Source organism: Rhodnius prolixus, unplaced genomic scaffold, assembly GCF_049639745.1.
Source record: "Rhodnius prolixus isolate KJV_2025 unplaced genomic scaffold, Rpr scaffold_2, whole genome shotgun sequence".
NCBI classification, from domain to species: Eukaryota; Metazoa; Arthropoda; class Insecta; order Hemiptera; family Reduviidae; genus Rhodnius; species Rhodnius prolixus.
In genome coordinates this window covers 3385734-3405504 of record NW_027411592.1, presented here as the reverse complement: position 1 = coordinate 3405504, position 19771 = coordinate 3385734, and the positions used below count along the sequence as shown (strand labels likewise).

At 33.6% G+C, this 19771-nt stretch overlaps 1 protein-coding gene across 1 annotated transcript; it reads right to left on the bottom strand.

The window, feature by feature from the left end:
- Positions 1 to 604: 604 nt before the first annotated feature.
- On the bottom strand, positions 605 to 15553 carry Plod (procollagen lysyl hydroxylase). Its single transcript, XM_074120572.1, has 17 exons — positions 15382 to 15553; positions 12041 to 12129; positions 11207 to 11340; positions 10074 to 10237; positions 9759 to 9935; positions 8372 to 8556; positions 8129 to 8260; positions 7532 to 7653; positions 6694 to 6795; positions 6451 to 6576; positions 5560 to 5692; positions 5278 to 5460; positions 4646 to 4750; positions 2463 to 2609; positions 2130 to 2258; positions 1031 to 1285; positions 605 to 948 (listed from the first exon to the last, which is right to left on the bottom strand). The coding sequence occupies exons 1-16, from the start codon at positions 15452 to 15454 to the stop codon at positions 1130 to 1132; spliced, it is 2157 nt and encodes a 718-aa protein (XP_073976673.1). The 5' UTR covers positions 15455 to 15553; the 3' UTR covers positions 605 to 948; positions 1031 to 1129.
- Positions 15554 to 19771: the final 4218 nt, after the last annotated feature.

Sequence of the window (19771 nt, the reverse complement as noted above, 5' to 3'; positions counted from 1 at the left end):
TCCATAATATGTTTTATGCACACGACCAGTTGGTTGTGGCCTAACACAAAGAAGAACTTAGAAAAATTGATGTTGAGGAAATAGGAAGACTCGTTCGCATGAAGAGTAAAAAAAAAAAAAAAGGAATACAAGGTTACATTCGGGAACGAAGAATTTGAACGTAAATGGAAAAAATACAAAAGAATGAAGTGTTTGTGTGCTTCGGGCTTGATATTAGAAGAATGAGGAGGAAGTGTAGAGAAAGAATTGAGAGAAATTACCACGCAAGCAAGGCAGTCCTAATGATGCGCCCAGTTTTTGACAAGTAAATAGAAAATTTATTATCATTACGGGTAATCTAGCTTATGGCGAGGAAAAGAAAGATCTTGAAAATGGGTAAATAAATTCGAGAAATATTGTTCTATGTATGATTTAAATCTTACATAGACCATGTCTGTGACAGAAAACTTTTATAAAACACTTTTTCTGGATCTAGGGGCCTTAAAACGTGTATTTTCAAGTGGAAATACGATTGCATTACTTTCTCTTTCTGAAGTAAGAGAAAGTGAAAAAAAGGATACATGCAAATGATGCCAATATAATCGTCTTAATAAATCAGTAAAACAAACATTTAAAATATTTGTTTATTTTTGTTAAACAAAATTAAGTATGTTTGATTTCAAATTATAAAAAAGATTCTTACAAATAAGAAATTAAATACCATTCTTTATTTACAAATTAGTAATTATTACTTTGATGCCCTAAAGGTTTCTTCACTTTTTTTAAGAGAGTATTTTTAAACTATAACAAATATGTAATTAAAAAAAATGAGTTAAATATAAAGCTTCAAGAACATTTAAGATTGTTTAATAGTTCTTTTTTACCTATGTTTATCTAAAATCACTTGTCCTGCATTTTATTCCTAATGACATTTAAAAGAAATGGCAGTGCTTTTATCGTATAGGAAATCTGTAACAACAAAAATTATAATTATAAAATTTAGCATTATATGGATTAAGATTACATACTATACAATGAAAGTTATCCTTACTTAGGCAAGTAATTTATCAGTCAGAAGAAATCCTCTTCATACGCATATAATTAATTATATTAATAAAATAACTAAAATTCACATTTAATAGTTTAAAAATCATGGATCAACAAATGATATCATGATGTAACGTGTTCCAGAAGTAACACGCAGCCCTTCATGGTAATGGGTTAGTCTACCGGGATGCATTAAAGTCCAGCCAACTTTTGTATCAGTCACAGAACAATTGTATCTGATAAAATGGCAACCGCCTCCCTAAAAATTTAATAATATATAAATTATTAATCATGTTTTAAAATAATAAGGAATTCCTTTATGTAATATACTATACTTATCGTATAATATCGTTCTTTAGAGGGAAGAATAGCCATCCCTTATTAACACAAGAGTCATTCCAACCACATTGTCCGACTGGACTTGCTTTCTTTAACAAATTAATCTACCACATTATTATAGTTAGATGACTTGATGTTAAGTTCTACTAACGTCCATGTTTATGGTGTGGTTCTCCGTTGTCCACCTAAATTTTACTCTTCTTTAGTAAGAAAAAGTATTGAAATCGTGTACTTGTTAAGGAGGGTTAAATGTGTTGCTGAAATTCTAAATCCGGACAAAATTCTCACCCAGAAGTACATCCTTGCTGAATAGATTGTTTACTTTCTCGAGAATGGCTCTGTATTCTTTGTATGTAGGCTTCATTAAATTTCATTTTTCTAGACAAAAAATCGTTTTAGGATAGTCCCTGAAGTATTTTCCACCTTGTAAGCTTACATTTCAGAGTGATGAACGATTTTTACAAACAGCATAAAGTTGGTAATCATTAAATATGACTCAAATATTTGGAGTTTCAAGGAAAATTTAAGCGTGTTAGAATTTTCAGAACAGTAGAAAGAAAAAGATCTGTGTGTGTAAGTGCTCACATAATGTTTAAAGAAAAGTGAAACTCCATCCAATTCTTGTACAAGAAATGGTAAAAGAAATCTTGGGAAATTCGGCAAGCTTGTGAGGAGATTTTTGTTACATCACTTTCAACGCTTTTGTTGTTACTTCGTTTAAAAACATGTAATTTTAAAAATTAAAATAAAAAATATTAACTGACCGTATAATCAATTTTCGGCCTGTTAAGCGCAATGTTGATGGTATAAGTAGAAGAATCGTGATGTGGTCTTAAAGATGGCTGTTCATCAGGTTTATAGCGGACTACAAAGTTCATCAATGAATTGGGTGGCTGAAAAACAACAGAAAATGAAAAGTATACCTTAATATTAATTAAGTTACTTTAAATTTATCAAAAAAAAAAAATCTGAAATTGAAATCAATCCAAATTTCATATTTAAACCATAGCAGGGAATTTTAAAACAACTCCTAAAATTTTGAAAACTCCTAATATACAATAATGATTACAAAATGGAAAATGGATGTTCAAACTTACATCGTGATAGTAACCAAGGAAAACTCGTTCCTGCAGAGGTCTAATGTACTGCTGAAGAATGTAAAGCCACTGTCTCTCCAAGCCAACTTGATTCATGTGGATGTCTCGGGTAGGTACGTTTTCATATCCACCTTTCAGTCGTTCGTCCTGAACAATAAAATCCCAGTAATTGGGGCATAAATAAAATGATCGTTTTTATCACTAAAGAAGTTTCATAGATATGAATAACTGTCAAATTAACTAAAACTTTTTAAAAATCATGAAATAACTAAACAAGCGAAATATTAAACCAAAAATTAATCACCGCTAGAATTCTCTATGCACATACAACAACGCCACATATACTGTTCACGTAAGTAAATATTACCCTAATAATCGGATTATGTTACATTAAAACTAAAAGTTAATCATTTATTTTATGAAACTTTTATACTTAAATTTCATTAAAGTTTTTATTATTCCATAAAATGTTGAATGTTAAATCTGCTGCCACAAGCTGCAATTCTGTTAGGCGCCAACTCTTTTCTCGGCATCATACCTCTCCAACAAGAGGCACTGGTATACAACAGGAAGAATTTTCTCTTTTGAAGTGAAATTAATACAATACGGCGATTGAACTATGTGAAACCTGTTTAGATACTCTTTTTGAAGTCCGCAGCCGTTAAGTGGAGACGGCATCAGCTGGAGAGAAACTTTTTGGTTTGACCTCCTTTCTCACCACAAATTTTTCCACTCTGAAACTCTGGATACAAATTCTTTGACACAAATTCTACCCCGTTCAACTAATCAGATTAATGGTCGGACATGGAGGCAATGGAGATCTACGATATAGACAAACTCCACGGTGTAGTTTTCAAACATTCTATAGCAGTTATATGACCACAGGAAGAAAGACAAATAGGGCATTTACATACCACATTTATGAGGAGTGACTTATCGTCCACGTGCGCTCCACAAAAATCTTGTGATTTATCCTCATCTTCGATGGATTTAAAATCGCCCACTAGCAGGCGGTATTATCCACGTAGAAAACATTGGATTAAAACATGGGCGAGTTCCGTTACGCTGAAATTTAGTTAGAAGAGGCTAACAAAGCCAACCTTCTGTTGTACAATAGTTTAATTTTCTTTTTAACCTTCTCATTTCCAGAATGAAATTAGTAGGTTTTCTCACCAGTCATGGTGCACTATTGTGATTCTATGTATTCTAATGCGATACTATTCTCCACTGGTCTCTTAGGTAGTAGAGGTCTCATTTCGAAAACTAGCAACTTTATCACAGAAATAAAAGAGAACTTCCGCCTCTCACCTGACACAGTTTGAGGAGAGTGGACCCACTCTGGGGAAACCATTTAAAAGAGATTAGGAATAGATTGTCGGCATAGGCTTACGCTGAAATCTCTGGAAGGTGTTTTCATTTTACTTGTCCAGCTACAGAGTGGGGAGAACTTGAATGTCGAATGCAAGCCCTAAGTAACAGATAAAAGGGTATCTCTCGGAAGTTGACTAGTCTGAATGCATGTTCAATAATGGATAATGTCGCCCAAAAAATCCCTAAATTAGACCAATTCTGACAAGCAGGCGCCTGCTGTAGAAGACTTAAAAACAGAACCTGCTATCTTTTTGTTACATCAACATCGTTTCAAAAATGATGAAAGAAACTTAAGCAAAGTGAGGAGTTCCTGTCTACTTCCTGCCTGCCAAAAACTAGCTCGAATATAATCAGAATCGCCCAGTATTATCATTCTCTTTGGTACCACAAACAAACTTGGTTCTAGTATGTTGCCAAACTGCTTAGCCAAACATCCCCCCAAATTTACAAAAAGGTTGGCGTGCCAACTTTTACACCGACGCAGTAAATCCAGATCTCGCGATATTCGACTATCACTAGTTTGTTTCTGGCTACCTTTCTTAGAATACGAAAATTGAACTGCAAGTTGAAATGAAATGCTTGTCTTTTGAATTTTACAATTGGCATTTACATAAACATATTTTTTAAAAACAGCATATTGTTTTTTAAAAATACACAAATAACTTTTATTTGCGTCCAGCACTAACTTGAACAAAAATGAAATCCATGTAGTGACTATAAAAAAGGTACCTATTTAAATTTGTCTAGGTACTTTTCGCTAATAGAAACAGAACAACTTGGACTGCTAACAAATTTAAACTAATTTTACTTACATAATTTGAACCTGCTGACCATTTTCCAAATGCCTCCATTATTTCTATGAGTTCCTTGCAGAACCTTGGAGTTACCACAGGAAACCAATAAACATCAGGACAAGGCTGTGAACAAAAAAAGAAAGTGTATTACCAAACAGCCATAATTCCCATAATTCTCACGTGCCACCGAGCTGATTGTAACGGCCCTATCCTCTGTTTATTGTCATAATTGAATTCTCACTCAGCCCCAGGCCTTTTAAAAATGAGTGCCTGGTATTGGTAACCTTCCTTTTATACATTTTTGATTTGTGATAAAGATAGTCTTATTATGTATTTACGAGTCAAGCTGATTGCTACAATTTCTGCAGTAAAAATTGAGGCAGTCGGATTCAGTTAGTTCGCAAAACTTAAGTTGAGGGTCGCATATCGCACATCCTACTTTAATGTCCAACTTGGAATATTCTATTATTTTTTAATCTTGTGTTTAAAAATAAATAAACTTCAATTACCACTTAAACTTACAAAGAGCTTCATTATAATTGTCTTTCATACGCTATGAAATATGCATTCCAATTTGTGAAGCAAATACATTATTTAAATAGAAGTAATTATTTAAAGTGAAAAAAAAAATACAATTTATTTTTCATTACCTGTAATAGAACATTATCTGGTTGGAGAGATTGAGAAAAATTTGGATGCAAATATCTTTGCTCCCAATCTCGTTGATTACTTATCACTTCATAAAGTTCTGGATTAACCAACCCTGGATTAAATGATTCTGGATCAACAAGATGGCCGTAATCATCATGATTGTCCACAAACATGAATATTCCCTGTGTAAAAAATATGTTAATAAAATGAGAATGAATTAGAAAATATACAACAAATAAGGAATTATTTTATTAATGTTGATTAACTATAGTAAGGCATACTTTATTTCTGAGATGTTTACAAAATGTCATGTCGGGATCCCCTTCAGGGTCGGTGTAAACATTTTTTAATTTATCCAATAGGGTAGCGTTTACCAAGTAGGAATGCGTAATGTAAGGTACATTCCAAATTCCTCTGCAACATTGAAAGTAATGAAAAATAGAGTACTGATTGATAAATTCGCCATAAAAAAGTGTTTTTTTCTTCTGAATCCTTACTCTGCACTTTTACGAACCATGTCCACCAGAAGTTGCTTAGCCGCTTACCTACAGTTTATGCACTATCAGCTTATGAAAAGAGCGGCTAAGTGGTATTTATAAGTTAAAATCTTTATCTTATCTTAATTAAAATCCGCTCTATTTGTAGCAGAGAGCATACTCTCTTCTGACCTTCTTTAAACCCTAGATTGTGACCGTAGGCAGACCTGGAACTCATTTGACAAAAGAACCCATTGTTGTTTTCCTTCCCTTGCTGTGTGATTCTGAATGATAAGTTAAGCACCAAAGGCAGTTCTTGTTATACTCAAACCTTCTTAAGGCCTTAGTAAATAAGTTCAGGACACTCACGGAGTTGGGTGATTATCTTACTGCACTAAGAAAAGGGTCCCGCTGCAGAGTACCCCCAACACAAAGCAAAGTTTGAGTATTTTTTTTTTTTTTCACTTTATTTGTATATTTACAACTGAAAGTAAAATAATAATCGCCAATTTTTTTTCAGGTGGGGCTTACCCGCCAATTGCCAAAGTTGGAGTCAGGAACAGAGATTTTTTTAATTTACATCGTACAGGAAATTAAAAGATTCTGCCATGTTTTACAGAAAGAACTAAGTTTAAAGATACCAGAGCCTCTACAGCTACACTTATAGTAGATCTTTTATTAGATAAGTGATTTTACCTTTTGTCACGGTTCACTATGTCCATATAATCAAAAGATCTTGCATAAAATCCATCTAAGTTTATTGAACCCCAAAAATTTGACCAAGCTTTGTAGGGTCTCACTAACAATGGAGCGATTACGCCTCTAGAAAAGTTGTAAATAAATAAATTTACAAAGATATTTACAAAAATATATAGTTAATTGTGTATTGGTTAAAAATAAGAATTTTTTATCATATAAAATGCATAACATTATGAATACCTATCAGCTTTTATCAACAGCTTTAGCACTTCAGGATTGTCTAGATGAGCCACAGAATCTACGTTGAAATAGTAAGCACACCCTTTCTTCACACAATGATCGCTGTCAAATATACAAAACGAAGATTAACGCATAATAATTAGCGTCCAGGACTTTCTCTTAGAAGTGAAAAAAGAAAAAAACTTCGTAGTCTTATTTTATAAAATTGTTAAAACTTCTAAATACTATCTTCTGTCAAAGTTTTTAAATGCATTTTTGAGGAAAACAGAGAAAAGAATCGTGCACTGTTTTGAATTAGCAATTACTCAGCTTGAGGTTACATTCTTATAATCTAGGAACGTGTACAGGCACGGGACCAGAGGGGAAGATCCCTCCCCATCTGGACTATCAAGTTTTTTAAATTACATTTAGATAAAATTAAAGTGAAACTTAGATTTTATATACATTCTTCTATATATTGTGTTCCCGATGGAAAGACTATGGTGTAAAATCAAGAAAATAAGTTGAAAATGAATTCTTTTGTAATGAATAAATGAGATAGCATCCTAATGAATTTCCAACAAATCTTAATGACAATAATACTGTTAATATAAAATCTATTTTTATCAATTTTCTAAACCAGCAGCCGCTCAAACATTTTGTTAGATTTGCCCGCGTGTCACAATATATCGGTTACATCAAAAAAAAAAAAAAAGATTCAAATAGTGAATTTAAAATTTAACCTCAAATTTTAAAAACTCCTAAAGTAACGCTCTCTCTTAAAAGTATTATGAGAAGTTAAAAACAATCGCGATATTTCCATAAAGATATAAAAAAATTATTTTAATTCTTGTCTTACATGGCCAAATTTCTGGCGTTAGCTTCCTGTATGTCACTCACAGGTGTGATCTGTTTAAAGCTGCTGTAACTTTCAGAATTCTCTTCTACCCATTTTGATAATTGTTTCATATGTGCTTTCGCCTGGAAAAAAAAAAAAATGAATGGCTTAATGTCAACTACAGAAAACCTAATGTACGAGTATATTTGATTCTATCAGATGGGGGACAAAAAAGGGAATCCTTGTGAAATTGTGAGTTGCGGCTAGTTTTAGCAGACTTGTAAGCGTACTCTAGAATAAATAAGGATCAAATCTCTCTTCTGGCTATCACCAAGCCATTTAGAGACTAGTTGAGACTAGACCATTTAGAGCTAGGAGACTCAGTTGCAGGCACTTCTCCATTGTTGCAATTTAGAAAACGATTAATAAAACAATAAATATACAATAAAATTATATCTCCTTCAACACTAACACTTCTGCACATTGTTAGGGTAAAAATTATGCCCAATACATGAATGATCTCAACATTCATGAAGAGAAACTATCATCAAAACCAATTTCTAGAGAGTAATTAGAGAATATTCCCCAATTCCTTTATACTCAAAGATATTTACTTACATTGTTATACAAAAATACGTGTATTTTTTTCTTTGGATAAGAAATGTTGTTAACTTTTTCTAGAAATTCATTCATAAAAGGAGTGTTTGCCGTTACAAATATTGACATCTGAACCACTGGTAATGATTTTTCCTGTAAGAAAATAATAAATTTAAAAATATTTAATTTTATAAAGTTTTAGTTTCCATCTTTACATTAAAAAATATTCACTTAAAAACAAACACGACATAATCTATCTACTACCTTGATTTCTATACCATTGCAAGCACCACAACCATTTATTGAGTCCCAAGTATATGCTAAATAATTGCCTAGAGAATTCAAGAAGAGTTTCCTAGGCCCGTTACCATGCAGCACAAGCGGTTTATATCCGGTGAGTATGTTCTCTAAAGAGCTCCCACGTACATCTGTGTCTAACTTTAAATCATCTGAAACACAAAAAACAATAATAATTTACTTGTGTAGGAAGTAGATGGGCGCTTCATGCTGTCGTTCGGATGTCTGGATGTGCTTCTAAATATCCTCTAGAGCTAGTAATAACTTATACTCCTAATAAAATAATATAACCTTTATTAACATTGATTAGTTACAATAGCATCTTTTATATCAAAGGCTAGAAATAAACTGAACTATAGAAGGCACATCCTCTAAGAGTGAAATTCCAACCCTTAAATATTTTTAAAACACTTAAAACCTACTGTTTTTTAAATCAAAATTGTGCGTAGAAAGTTTTTTCGGCAATGATCAGAATCTTTTGACGAAATAATTATAATTGAGAATGCGCCAGCAAAAGTGCTAGGCAATTTCCTACTAACATACCCCGAATAAACCGCAGTCAGCGCAGCATCAAACAATAAAAATCATGGAAGTGCTAGTAAAGCAAAAATTAGGGCGCCTTGTGGAGCAGATCGTTTACGATGGCGAGTAATGATCACTGACGGATTACTCAATACAAAACTATGATTTGTATTCTAGTCGAGCAACAACAAAACAATTATTTTCGAAGACTTTACAATTCATAGGCGATAAAAACCTTTCTCCAAATTGTAACCGAAAAATGGTAGTGACCCTTGGACTGCCAGACAGGCGTGTTGTTTACCGCTAATAACTTTTAAAAAAATAAGAAATTCATTCCGTGCGGTACTCTCGGCCTGGCCAGTGCTTTGATTAACGTATCGTTACCGTAAGTTACGAACCTGTTTCTTATTATTATCACGATTTTGTAAAGAGTTTTCTCTTTTATCTAATATTTAAATAATTAATTTGTTGTATACCTTTTCATTTTACATCATTTGGTTTATACCAAAATTCTCTATTATTTTAAGTTGTTATTTTCTATTAAATAAAGTTATTCTTATGTACGAGTATAGCACACGAGAGGATCTTATTTTGCTTCCTGTCGCCCAGGGTAATTGACCAACGCACCCTCCCTCCTCTCCGGATTGAGCGATCCCTCCAGAGGCGCCCTTAAGGGTATATTTTGTTTGGGGCTGGTTAGGGCTATCTTCTCTGACAGCTCCGGCTATCTGGCGCCCGAAAAGATACCGCCCCCTGGCCGGTCACAAAATAATAATGTACTTAAAACAAAAATAAATTTTAAACATGCAATTTCATAAAAAAAATAACGTACTCTCAGCACCATTGATGTTTTGGAAGATTTTAGCTTTATGATCTAATCTCATTCTATACTTTTCACGCAATCCTTTGTCCAAAAATAAATTAGTGTAATATAACTGATCGTCGTCTTTATTTTTCAAACGTCTGGAATCCAGCAATTCGTACAGATCTTTGGCATAACCTATTAGGCCTAGAAAACAACAGCATTCAGATAAATATCACATAACAAAGTCTGCTGAATCATTGAATTAAAAGAAACTTTACACTATAATAATAATCATCATCATCATAATTTATCTAACGTCTCATTAAATTAAAAAATGCTTACCTCCAGAGTTTAAATATTTATATGGAGATTCAGTTACAGGATATTGCGAAGCTAAATGTTCATCTGGCCAACAAAATACTTCTGCAGAGAAAACAAGTCTTGAATCGAGTTCAAGGAATTGGTTAACTATTTGGTCAGCATCGCCGAGAAATATCACATCATAGCTACAAATAAACCAGAAAACTTATGGTTACACAGAAATGTCTTTAGTTTTACAAATAAAACTAAAGAAATGAAGACATTTAAAATGGTACATATAATTTTATATTTAAAAATATGGCAAAATTATAAGTAAAGATAAATTAATTCACAGCATTTAATTAAATTATTACTTTTTTAAAGAACAATAGAAGAATGCGAAATATATGAAACTTTACATTGGTAGCGCGACATGTTACTACGGCAAATTTTTCTAAAAAAAATAAGTTTTGTTTTGAGAATGTGCTTGAGAAATGAGGAAGTTTTCTTCATCCTCTGAGAAGACTTTATGCATATAACTGCCTCCTATCATATTCCCAAGTTAGATCACTTTAAATGCATGCGATTTAAGGAGATATCTCTACATAATGAGATCCATATCACACCTCTTTTGTAGAATTAGGGAGCTATTGAGGAAACACCACACCCATACCTCTCAAGAAGACATGGTTTGAGTGAAAGAAGATCTTTGATTGGAACAGGTTATCAATTGAAGAGATTAATGGTTTTGTAAGCAAAATCTGTTATCACTTATAATCCTATAATACATATGCACAAGTTTGTATATATGTACTTAAATGATCTGTTCCACAAAAAGTATTGCTGGTGATTTTAGCCATAGTTTGCACTTCAGACCAAAAAAGCAGCAACATAAGAGTATAAGTACCATTCAAAAGCAAAGGTCAAGCTTTAGGGTATTCCTGGACAGTGCAGAGGCAGATAAGTTGTCCGAGAGAGGTTACGGACGGAACAGCTATGAACCGATCATTCCAATCTTCCACCAAACAGTTAACAAAAAAGTGAACGTCAAACCATCAGAGAGCGGTAGGTGAGCAAAGGGAAGCATTACTGCAGAATCCAACATGACACTGACTGCTGATTCAATCAAATAAATGTTAATACAATTCTAACTGGTATAATGATTATTCAATTACCTATCGGTGAACATAACCTTCATGTTCGCATTGTCTTTATAGGGTTCCAGAGCTCTGCGCAGAAGATTTACTTTGTGTCCTCCTCCTCTGTAATTCATATTCCCTCCTTCCCATTTCTCATGCATTCCAAGTACCTGAGCAATAAACGCCACGGTCATTAAAATAGAATTAAATACGTACTCAAATTTAGTTAACTTCATAAAACAAAACTAAACTAAGTGACCGCTTTGTCAGAAACTTATTTCTCAAAGCCTGCAAAGAAAATCTTTTAATTCCCAAACAATTATGTGCATTCCCTTAAAGCCATTGCCGTAGTTTCCCAACCACATTAGTCTCTAGCTTACTGGGTCCCGTGGCCCACGATTTTTGTTTGTCTTTTCTCCGAATTATTGCAATAACTTCTTCTTAAAGAATATTATATTTTGACGTAGGGTGGTGCTCACCAGGAAGGCTGGTGGAAGGCTGCTTCACAGAAGTCAAAGCAGCTGTGACCAACACGTATCAGAATGCTCTACTATAAAAATAAAACTTTTTTTTTTCTGAGAAATCAGAATTTTTGTGCTGTAGCCGAAGGTATCTTTATAGTCCGAGGCCACCAAGTACTAGTCCTAGTCACTAATCCAAGAACAATGGAAATGGAATACTGAAGGAGAAAAAGAGTAAACAGATAGGGGAGAAGAATATTAGTTAAGAGAGAAATGAAAAAATGCTTAGACAGAAGAATGCAAAAAAACTAACTTCGGCCTTTTAGCAGATACCCTTTTGCGAGATTATTACAATATATACAATTTAATAAGATTTAATATATTTAACCAAGAAAAAATAAAAAATTACCTCCACTGGAATATCGAAAACTTCAGCAGATCTCATAAATCTCTTATATCCATCGGTTTCATCCGTGGCCACCGTAAATACAATGAAATCTGAAAGGAAAAAAAAAGTGAAACAGTAAATATTTTCCTAATTTCGGCCGATTTCAATAAAATAAGTATGAGTGAATTAATAAGTGATTTCCTCAAGAGAAAAATCTTACAGTAAGAATTCGTAAAGCTGGGATACCTCCCTGCCCTCCAGGCCAGCACCTCAGTGACCTCAAAAATATCTGAAAGATCATTCTTTCCAGACAATGAACTCTCCATAGCATGATTTTCTAATAAATGAAAGCTGGGCTGTGGACCACTACTACTCATAGAACCACAGCTTATCAGAATAAGAGCCACATTACCGTCACTTTCGTAGTGTAAAACCATACAATCTCTGTATAATATTCCTGGAAAAGACTTCGTCGACACTGACTAGTACTTCGTATCGAGAAAAAATGCTTAAAAAGATTGTCTCTATAAGGGGAAGATCTATTAACAGCAATAAATTGAAGACTGACTAATTATGTCATCTGCAAGGAATGGATGAAGACAGAGCTCTCAGAAGTGTATAAAGAACATTTAATCTAGGGGACAAATGACCAAGATGATCAAATGGTTGCTAACAGAAAAGTATCAGGCAATGGAATCGAGAATATTTTTATCGACGCAAATAGATCTGGAAATTGAAAACCCGACTACTTCGTCTTCGAATGGTTTTTGGTACGGCTTTTTAAAGAGGACGATAAGGATATTTTGCAGATTTCCCACAATTTTGCCCTAAAGTGCATTGAACTAAAAAAAAACGACTAATAAGAAAAACAAATATTTTTGAACTTAAAATTACAGTCATTAACTACTTGGCTGAGAATTTACCCATTGTCTGCGTAAAAGGTATCATTGGAAAAACTGCACATCTATAAACACTTTATTGAGAGGTAGTATAATTATTATTATTAGATTTCTCTTCGTTCCCAAAAATTGCTCCGCCATCCTTTAAAAACACAGTATATTTTTATAATTTCTCCAAATTTGAAGAAATTGCCATTAAATTTATGAGAATTGCAAACAGGACGAGGAAGTGATGAGAGTCTCACAACAGACGAGAAAAGAGACCATGACGTGAGCAGACTGTATCACGTACACATCTGACCCCTAGCTTGTAGCGCAAACAGATTTAATCATATAAAAGAAGAATTATATAAGAAAAAAAAAAGTTTGATAATTTTATCAGACAGTGGATGTTGTTACATCCTTGTTCCTATTGCATTAGTATCTGCCGAAAAACAGAGGCTGAGTAAACGCTAATAGAAATGTTCTAGTTCTTAGTAATAAATGAGGCAATGTAGCCAATTTAGTCTTTTCACATAAGATCCATTTTACGACGACAATAAAACTAAAATTACTTAAACATGTGCTTCAAGGCGGAACGAGATAAGGAAGTTTCCACTCTGTTTTATTCATTACTTTACATAAAATACTAATGGAAGAATTATAATTAACTACAATAAAAGATTAATGTCAATTTAATAAAAAAATAATATTAGAAACTATCATTGAACTTTGTTTTAAATAACACAACAAAAATTATAAAGAAATAAACACACAGATGAAACTCGTTTTTATCGAGCTTGACACATCTTATAATGATGTAACCACCGCATAGATCAGTTATAAGCTTCGAAGTAAATAAGATTTTAAGAAGGTTGGGCAAAATGCTTAACGCTATCCGTCCCTGAGGGTCAAATGTCGCACAAGTTTTAAATTAAGAAATGCTGGAAACTAGATGCCTACTAGCGCAGAATATTTCTTTGAAACTGATATTCTATGGTCTAATAAAAATTATGCGGATGATTTATGAAGTTACAGACTTGAAACTTTCACAGTTTACTTACACTAACTTAACTAGCGAGATAAAGATTTCAACTTTAGAGGAAAAAAATTAAGAAGTTTCACTTTAAAATAAGTGTTTTGTCTAGATTTTTATGAGAGATTAGAAGACTAAATATTCACCATGCCAACAATTATCGAAAGACAGACGGCACACAATTCATCGACTCTAAACGGGGAAGTATCGTCGGTTTTCCTTAAGCAGGTATTCCATACCGAGAAATCGGTATATGGTTTCACAGAATCGGATGTTCGAGATAGGATGAGATGGAGAAGTCAGCTTGAGTTGAGAGGATCAACATAACGTAGAATACTTTTTAAAAATGATAAAGGATAAACGGTTATAAAGTTCCGGTGTTTTTATTCTTCGATGCAATTTTCTGACAAGCGGTTAGTTAGCAAATCTCACTTGTGTACAAGAGAATTCTCCTTTCAGAAAAGTTTTTTTGGGGGGGCTCGAAATTAGTAACAGATTTTATCCTGTTAATAGTAAATAAATTATAGTGCCGAACATAAAACTGGAAAAGGCATCTTAGGAGGAAAACCTACACTCGCCTAGAAGTTCTCAATCGTTTTTTCCTGGGTAAAAGCTTGGAACAAAAGTTATAGATCCGTACGAGTGCACGGATGAAGTTTAACATTACAATTTTCGGACTAGGGTTCTTACATCATTTAGACAAGCTATCCGCTTTTTTAAAGCCATTTTTTATTGCTTCGAGAGCCTAAAAGCCAGTAATTCTGGGAACCCAATTTTGAAAGTAACACAGTACTTTCTCAAGCTAGAACTATGATAAAGTATAAAACAAAATAGCAAATATTCCAATTTTTTACAAGCTATTTTAAGAAAACTGTTTATAAATATTTCAGAATGCTAAAAACATAATATTTTAAAATGCCTTAAGTTAGTATGCTGGTTTATAAAGAATGTGATAACTGATCAAGATTCTCTCTTAAAATTTCCGCCTAAAAAGCGGTGTCTGGTGCAAATTTAGAAAGTAGCAATTATTTATTTACGTTAAATAATGTAATAGTAATCTTTCGTTTTAAAAAGTTGGTCCAAGTTTTACTTTAAAAGTATAAAAAATATCTAACTCTGTTTTTCAATATACTTTAACAGTAAGCCAACAAATATAAACTATGAATTACTTTCAATAGGCAGTTAATTAAAATTAACGAGTAACATTCTTAACACTTATAAGTAAAAACATCCCTTTTGAAAACAATAATAACCGCTTAAGTTTAAAGACAATTAAAATTAATACTTAAAAGATATATGAATGCAAGGACAAATTGATATTATATTTAAACATGACTTCATTAGTAATTTATTAATCTATAATTAGATTTCCAGAGAGGATTGTTTTGGTATCTTGCAAGATGAGGGTAATAAAAATTACAGTATATTGCTTTTTAAATGAAACTTACCATTTTCTTGTTCACAATTTCCAACAATTATACTGAGGAAAACTGTTAAAAGTAAAAAACTAAAAGAATACATGATCAAAGGAATACAATATAACCTTACATAATCATAACAATTCTGTTCTACAATCTAACCGCGGCTACTCAAAGGTTTGACTGAAACAGTTGAACACTAACCCGCCAGGGCGGGTAGGGCGGCTTGCTCCCAGTGATGTTTTCAATCTTACACCATGTGGGGGAATTTCCCTTAACAAAATATCCCAGCGTCTTTACCTCACGTTATCACTATTGCAGAATCTTATATAGTGCTTTTTTCTACTAGTCCACTTCAAATCTCAGTTGGTGGTTAACCATTAACTCAATTGGATTTCCTTGTAACTTGTGGTGAATCATATATGCTGTTGCAAAATTATTTTTAAAAAAACTATTGCTCAATTATTTGAGAAAATGTTTAGTACAAATAAATTAACTTTCTCATTCTATTTGTAAGGAATAGAGCGGTTCAGACATTTCCGATATTGCATTTTCATCAGAAGTACCCGTTTTTTAGGTTCGTGGGAATCCGATCAATTTTTAGAAAATAAACTTAACTGTTCATTTTCACATAATGCCGAAAAATTGAGTCACAGTAGTTCCAAACAGAGCTCCAAATACTAGTAACAATAAAAAGTATTACTTATAACTCTATGATTCACAGAAAAATCATCAAAGTTAACCCAAAACAACAGGAGATGAATATTATAGACATTTAAAAGTCTTAAACTCACATTACTCGTATCGTAATGTTCGGGATTGTATGGAATTTTGGTCAATTCGAGTGTATTTCTAATTCTACGCCAAAATGTCATTCTGGTTTGGTATGAATTGCATGATATTATTAAGGATTAAATTTATTTCTAAAATTTGAGCTCAAAGACATTAGCGCGGGAATGGGAATTTTTGAAAAAAGAAAAATCAGTTTACCGCCATTTATGTTATTTTTTTACAATTTAAAATTTATAAAAAAAAAAATCGGTAAAAATCTGGGAATCTGTTCAACAAAGTGGAAACTCCAATCGATCAATTCAAGTTTGGGATTTCGCTTATATCTTGAATTCTATTACTATAAATTAAGGATAATTTGCATAATACAGAAATGGCACTTCAGCAGGAGTTCCAATTAGCAAGTAGAAGATCGCCAGGTGTGAAATGAACATGCAGATTGTTAAGAGAATCTTTGGAACTATTTTAGTGAAGGTCTCCACGATGAATACAGTCAGTAATTAAGTGACCCTTGTAGGGTGTAAAATTTGGTTAAGAGTATTATTGTTACGTCCCTCGGTCGCAGCGAGTGGAAATCTTTAATTTTAGGTCCGCAATTCACACAAACAATATACTATCGCAATACTTCTCTTAAAAAGTGTCAGTGAAAGTAAAAACAAGGAATTTCTTGTCAATTTTCAAGTCTCAAACAGTCATAAATTGTTATAGGCACATGCTTACAAAGCAATGGCTGATCTACTCTGTTTAATTAATGATTCCCCCGCATGATTCTGGTTCGCTCTCGCTAATTGATTTTGACCAAAAAGTTATTCATAAAACTGCACCCATTAGCTTGATTAAAAGCGCCCTATTTTCGTGATTTTCTCAAAAATTCACTCCTATGGGTTTTTTTAATCGTAGTACACCTACTAAAAGGAAGCGACAGGTCAACTAGTGCGGCCAGCACTACTCAAAAACTGACAATCAAGAGGGTACAGTTTTGTTTAGGTTCAACTGGCATTAAGGTTGGTTTTAACAGTAAACAATACTTACTTCTATGGAATTTAGTTGGACAAGTGGAGCTAAGTAGTTCACTGAAATTGGTGTAAATTATGCCATCCCAATTGTCTTCACTGATCTTCGATTTACCAACACCATCTGAGTAACTAGAACGTACCCCTATGAGAACCAACAATGTAACATACACACGTCTGATTCCAGCTGACATGTTGGCCCATTCACATGCACTGCCTATAGAAACTAACATAAAAGTCTGATGGTAAGTGTTTATTTACCAATAATTTACGTCACCGCACTCAATCAATGAAGTGTATCATTACCGAATTGCATAGTTGCGACAACTTGGTTTGTGAAGAAAACCAAATAATTATATAATTAATTCGCAGGGTCTATTTATATGTTTTGCTAATTGAGCAATTCTTTTATATATAATACAAAGCTTCCACGTGCGTTCAGCTTCGACCCTAAGTTGCAGCACGCCCACTTTAAGCTATCCCGAACGTGTAGACATGCAACTGGTTAATTTTGTTTCTGAAACAAACTCTTCTCATAGCTTTTCCCTTCAGGCATGCGCGGAATGGGGACTTACTGGATAGCATTTCCCGGATCTAGAGCCGATTTTCTCATGATTTAGAGATAAAAAAAAAAAAAGGAAACATTAGACCGTATACATTTTTAGAAATTGTGTCTCCACCGAAAGTACATATTTTGAGCTCTTACAAAAAGGAAAAAACGTTTTATCGTTTTGATTGTGAGAATAGATGATCTGAAAAAATATGTTCGGCACATCAAACTTAGAATTCTCTTGGAACTTTTGACTCTACAAAAGAATTATGGAATCGTACTAGTGCACGTATACTATCAATTCCTCTTCTTCCTGGCAAAACCCAGACGGTCTGTACAACGTGTTACAATTCGGTGGCCTACTAGGAAAGGAGCTGTAATGGTTTTTAAGGGAAAAAAACACTTCGGGAAATTACCACTTCAAGTATAGTCGGTCATAAGACTACCCATTACACTAAAATGGCCCTACGGAAGTAAGCCTAATCACCCCCACTCACAGAAGTGCCTCTAATCAAGGTTACAGAACGACGTGAGTGCAATGAATGTGTTTAAGTCACTTTTGGGAAATCTCGCTAGAAACGGCCATTAAAAAGCATTTAGTAAAAGCGGAGTTCCCATTGATGGATTTTGAGATCGTTTTTTTCACGTTCGTAAGATAATATCTTCCTTCTTGCGTATTTTCGAATTTCAGCCCACTTTCTAAACCTCGATTTTCAAACTCATAAAGTTTAACTCGGTTTCCATTTAATGTGATCACATTAACTACTAGTAATAAGAGAGATTAAATTAATTGACGGATAAAATGAACGATAATAATTCCTGGTTGATACAATCAACTAATTTTGAGAGTTCTATTAATTTTCTTATTAACTGACTAGAATTTTTTATCAGATAGAAATTTGTCTAACATTGGCCAAGTGGTATTTGTCAAAGCATACCGATAGTAGTTTCATTACCTTGGCCAAGAACATCTGCTACACTGACCTGGCAAACGCTAAGTATCCACAGAAATAGCAAAATCCTCGCCAAATGCTTTAAAATAGAATAAAACTAACAAATATTGCAAAATAGGTACAGAAAACTCCTAATCGAATATCTGCAAGATAAAAATATTTTTTTTTTTATAAAAAGAAAATGAAATTTTCTTGAATTGGATCAGCAGATTGCATTTCCGGTCCTTGCCATTTCCTTCAAACTAGAATTTAAGCTACTCAATTAATAACCCTCGGTCAGGAGGCTTTACACGGCAATGTTCCGTCAGGGCCTATGGAAGTTCCCAAACGAAATATTACGATGAAAGGGTAATGAACAGTGAGAGGTAGACGGTTCTCTATAATGCAGGTATGAAGATAACGGGCATAAGTTTTCGTCCAACAGACATGAACTCTGGATTTAGAATTCCGACTTTAAGGAAATACCATTCTATTTTCTTGCGCATAGAAAATCTTCAGCATTTATCGTTGGTGGAAGACTTCCAGGAGAAATATTCTGGAGCTGAGATAGCTGACATGATTCGCTAGCGAAGGAGAAAGCCTGAAGCAGATGCTCGATGTGGTGTTTGAGGTGGATGAAACCGCAGGCACTTTAGAAGCACTCAAACTGTAAAAAAGAATAATTTTGAGAGATCTTTGTGATCAAGATGGGTGGGCACATTTGTTTTGTGCATTCAAAACTATTTTGGGCCTCAAATTGTTACTCAGATGAGTCACTGGCTCCTCACTGAGGTGAAGATAACTTAATGTGGCAGAAAGGATTTTTTCGCTTTAATTATTCTTTTCTAAAAGATATTAGAATATTGGCAAATGCTGCCCTAGTGTTCAACTGTTGAAAAAATAAGGGTCCTGGATTGCAGAAGGAAAAAATCCTTTTCCCAGGGTAACATTCCTGACTACAAATGTGTTTTCATAAAGGGAAAACTGAGGGATTAGAAATTGCACGATCACCCTTTTCATCAGATCCTTTTGCGTTAACCTTCTTCTAAATCTCAAAAAATCTGATGATGGAATGACTTGTTGAGGTGATTGCAATGGCGTATCTTTCTTTTAGGCTCCAAGGCTTAATCTAGCCC

What these genes read in the sequence shown, in the direction of transcription:
- Plod (XM_074120572.1), bottom strand. Translation starts at nt 15,454, where the DNA reads ATGTATTCTTTTAGTTTTTTACTTTTAACAGTTTTCCTCAGTATAATT. An exon ending in TTTTCGATATTCCAGTGGAG is followed by an intron (nt 11,341 to 12,040) that starts GTAATTTTTTAT and finishes TTTATTGCTCAG; the next exon opens with GTACTTGGAATGCATGAGAA. An exon ending in AAGGTTATGTTCACCGATAG is followed by an intron (nt 10,238 to 11,206) that starts GTAATTGAATAA and finishes GTTTATTTGTAG; the next exon opens with CTATGATGTGATATTTCTCG.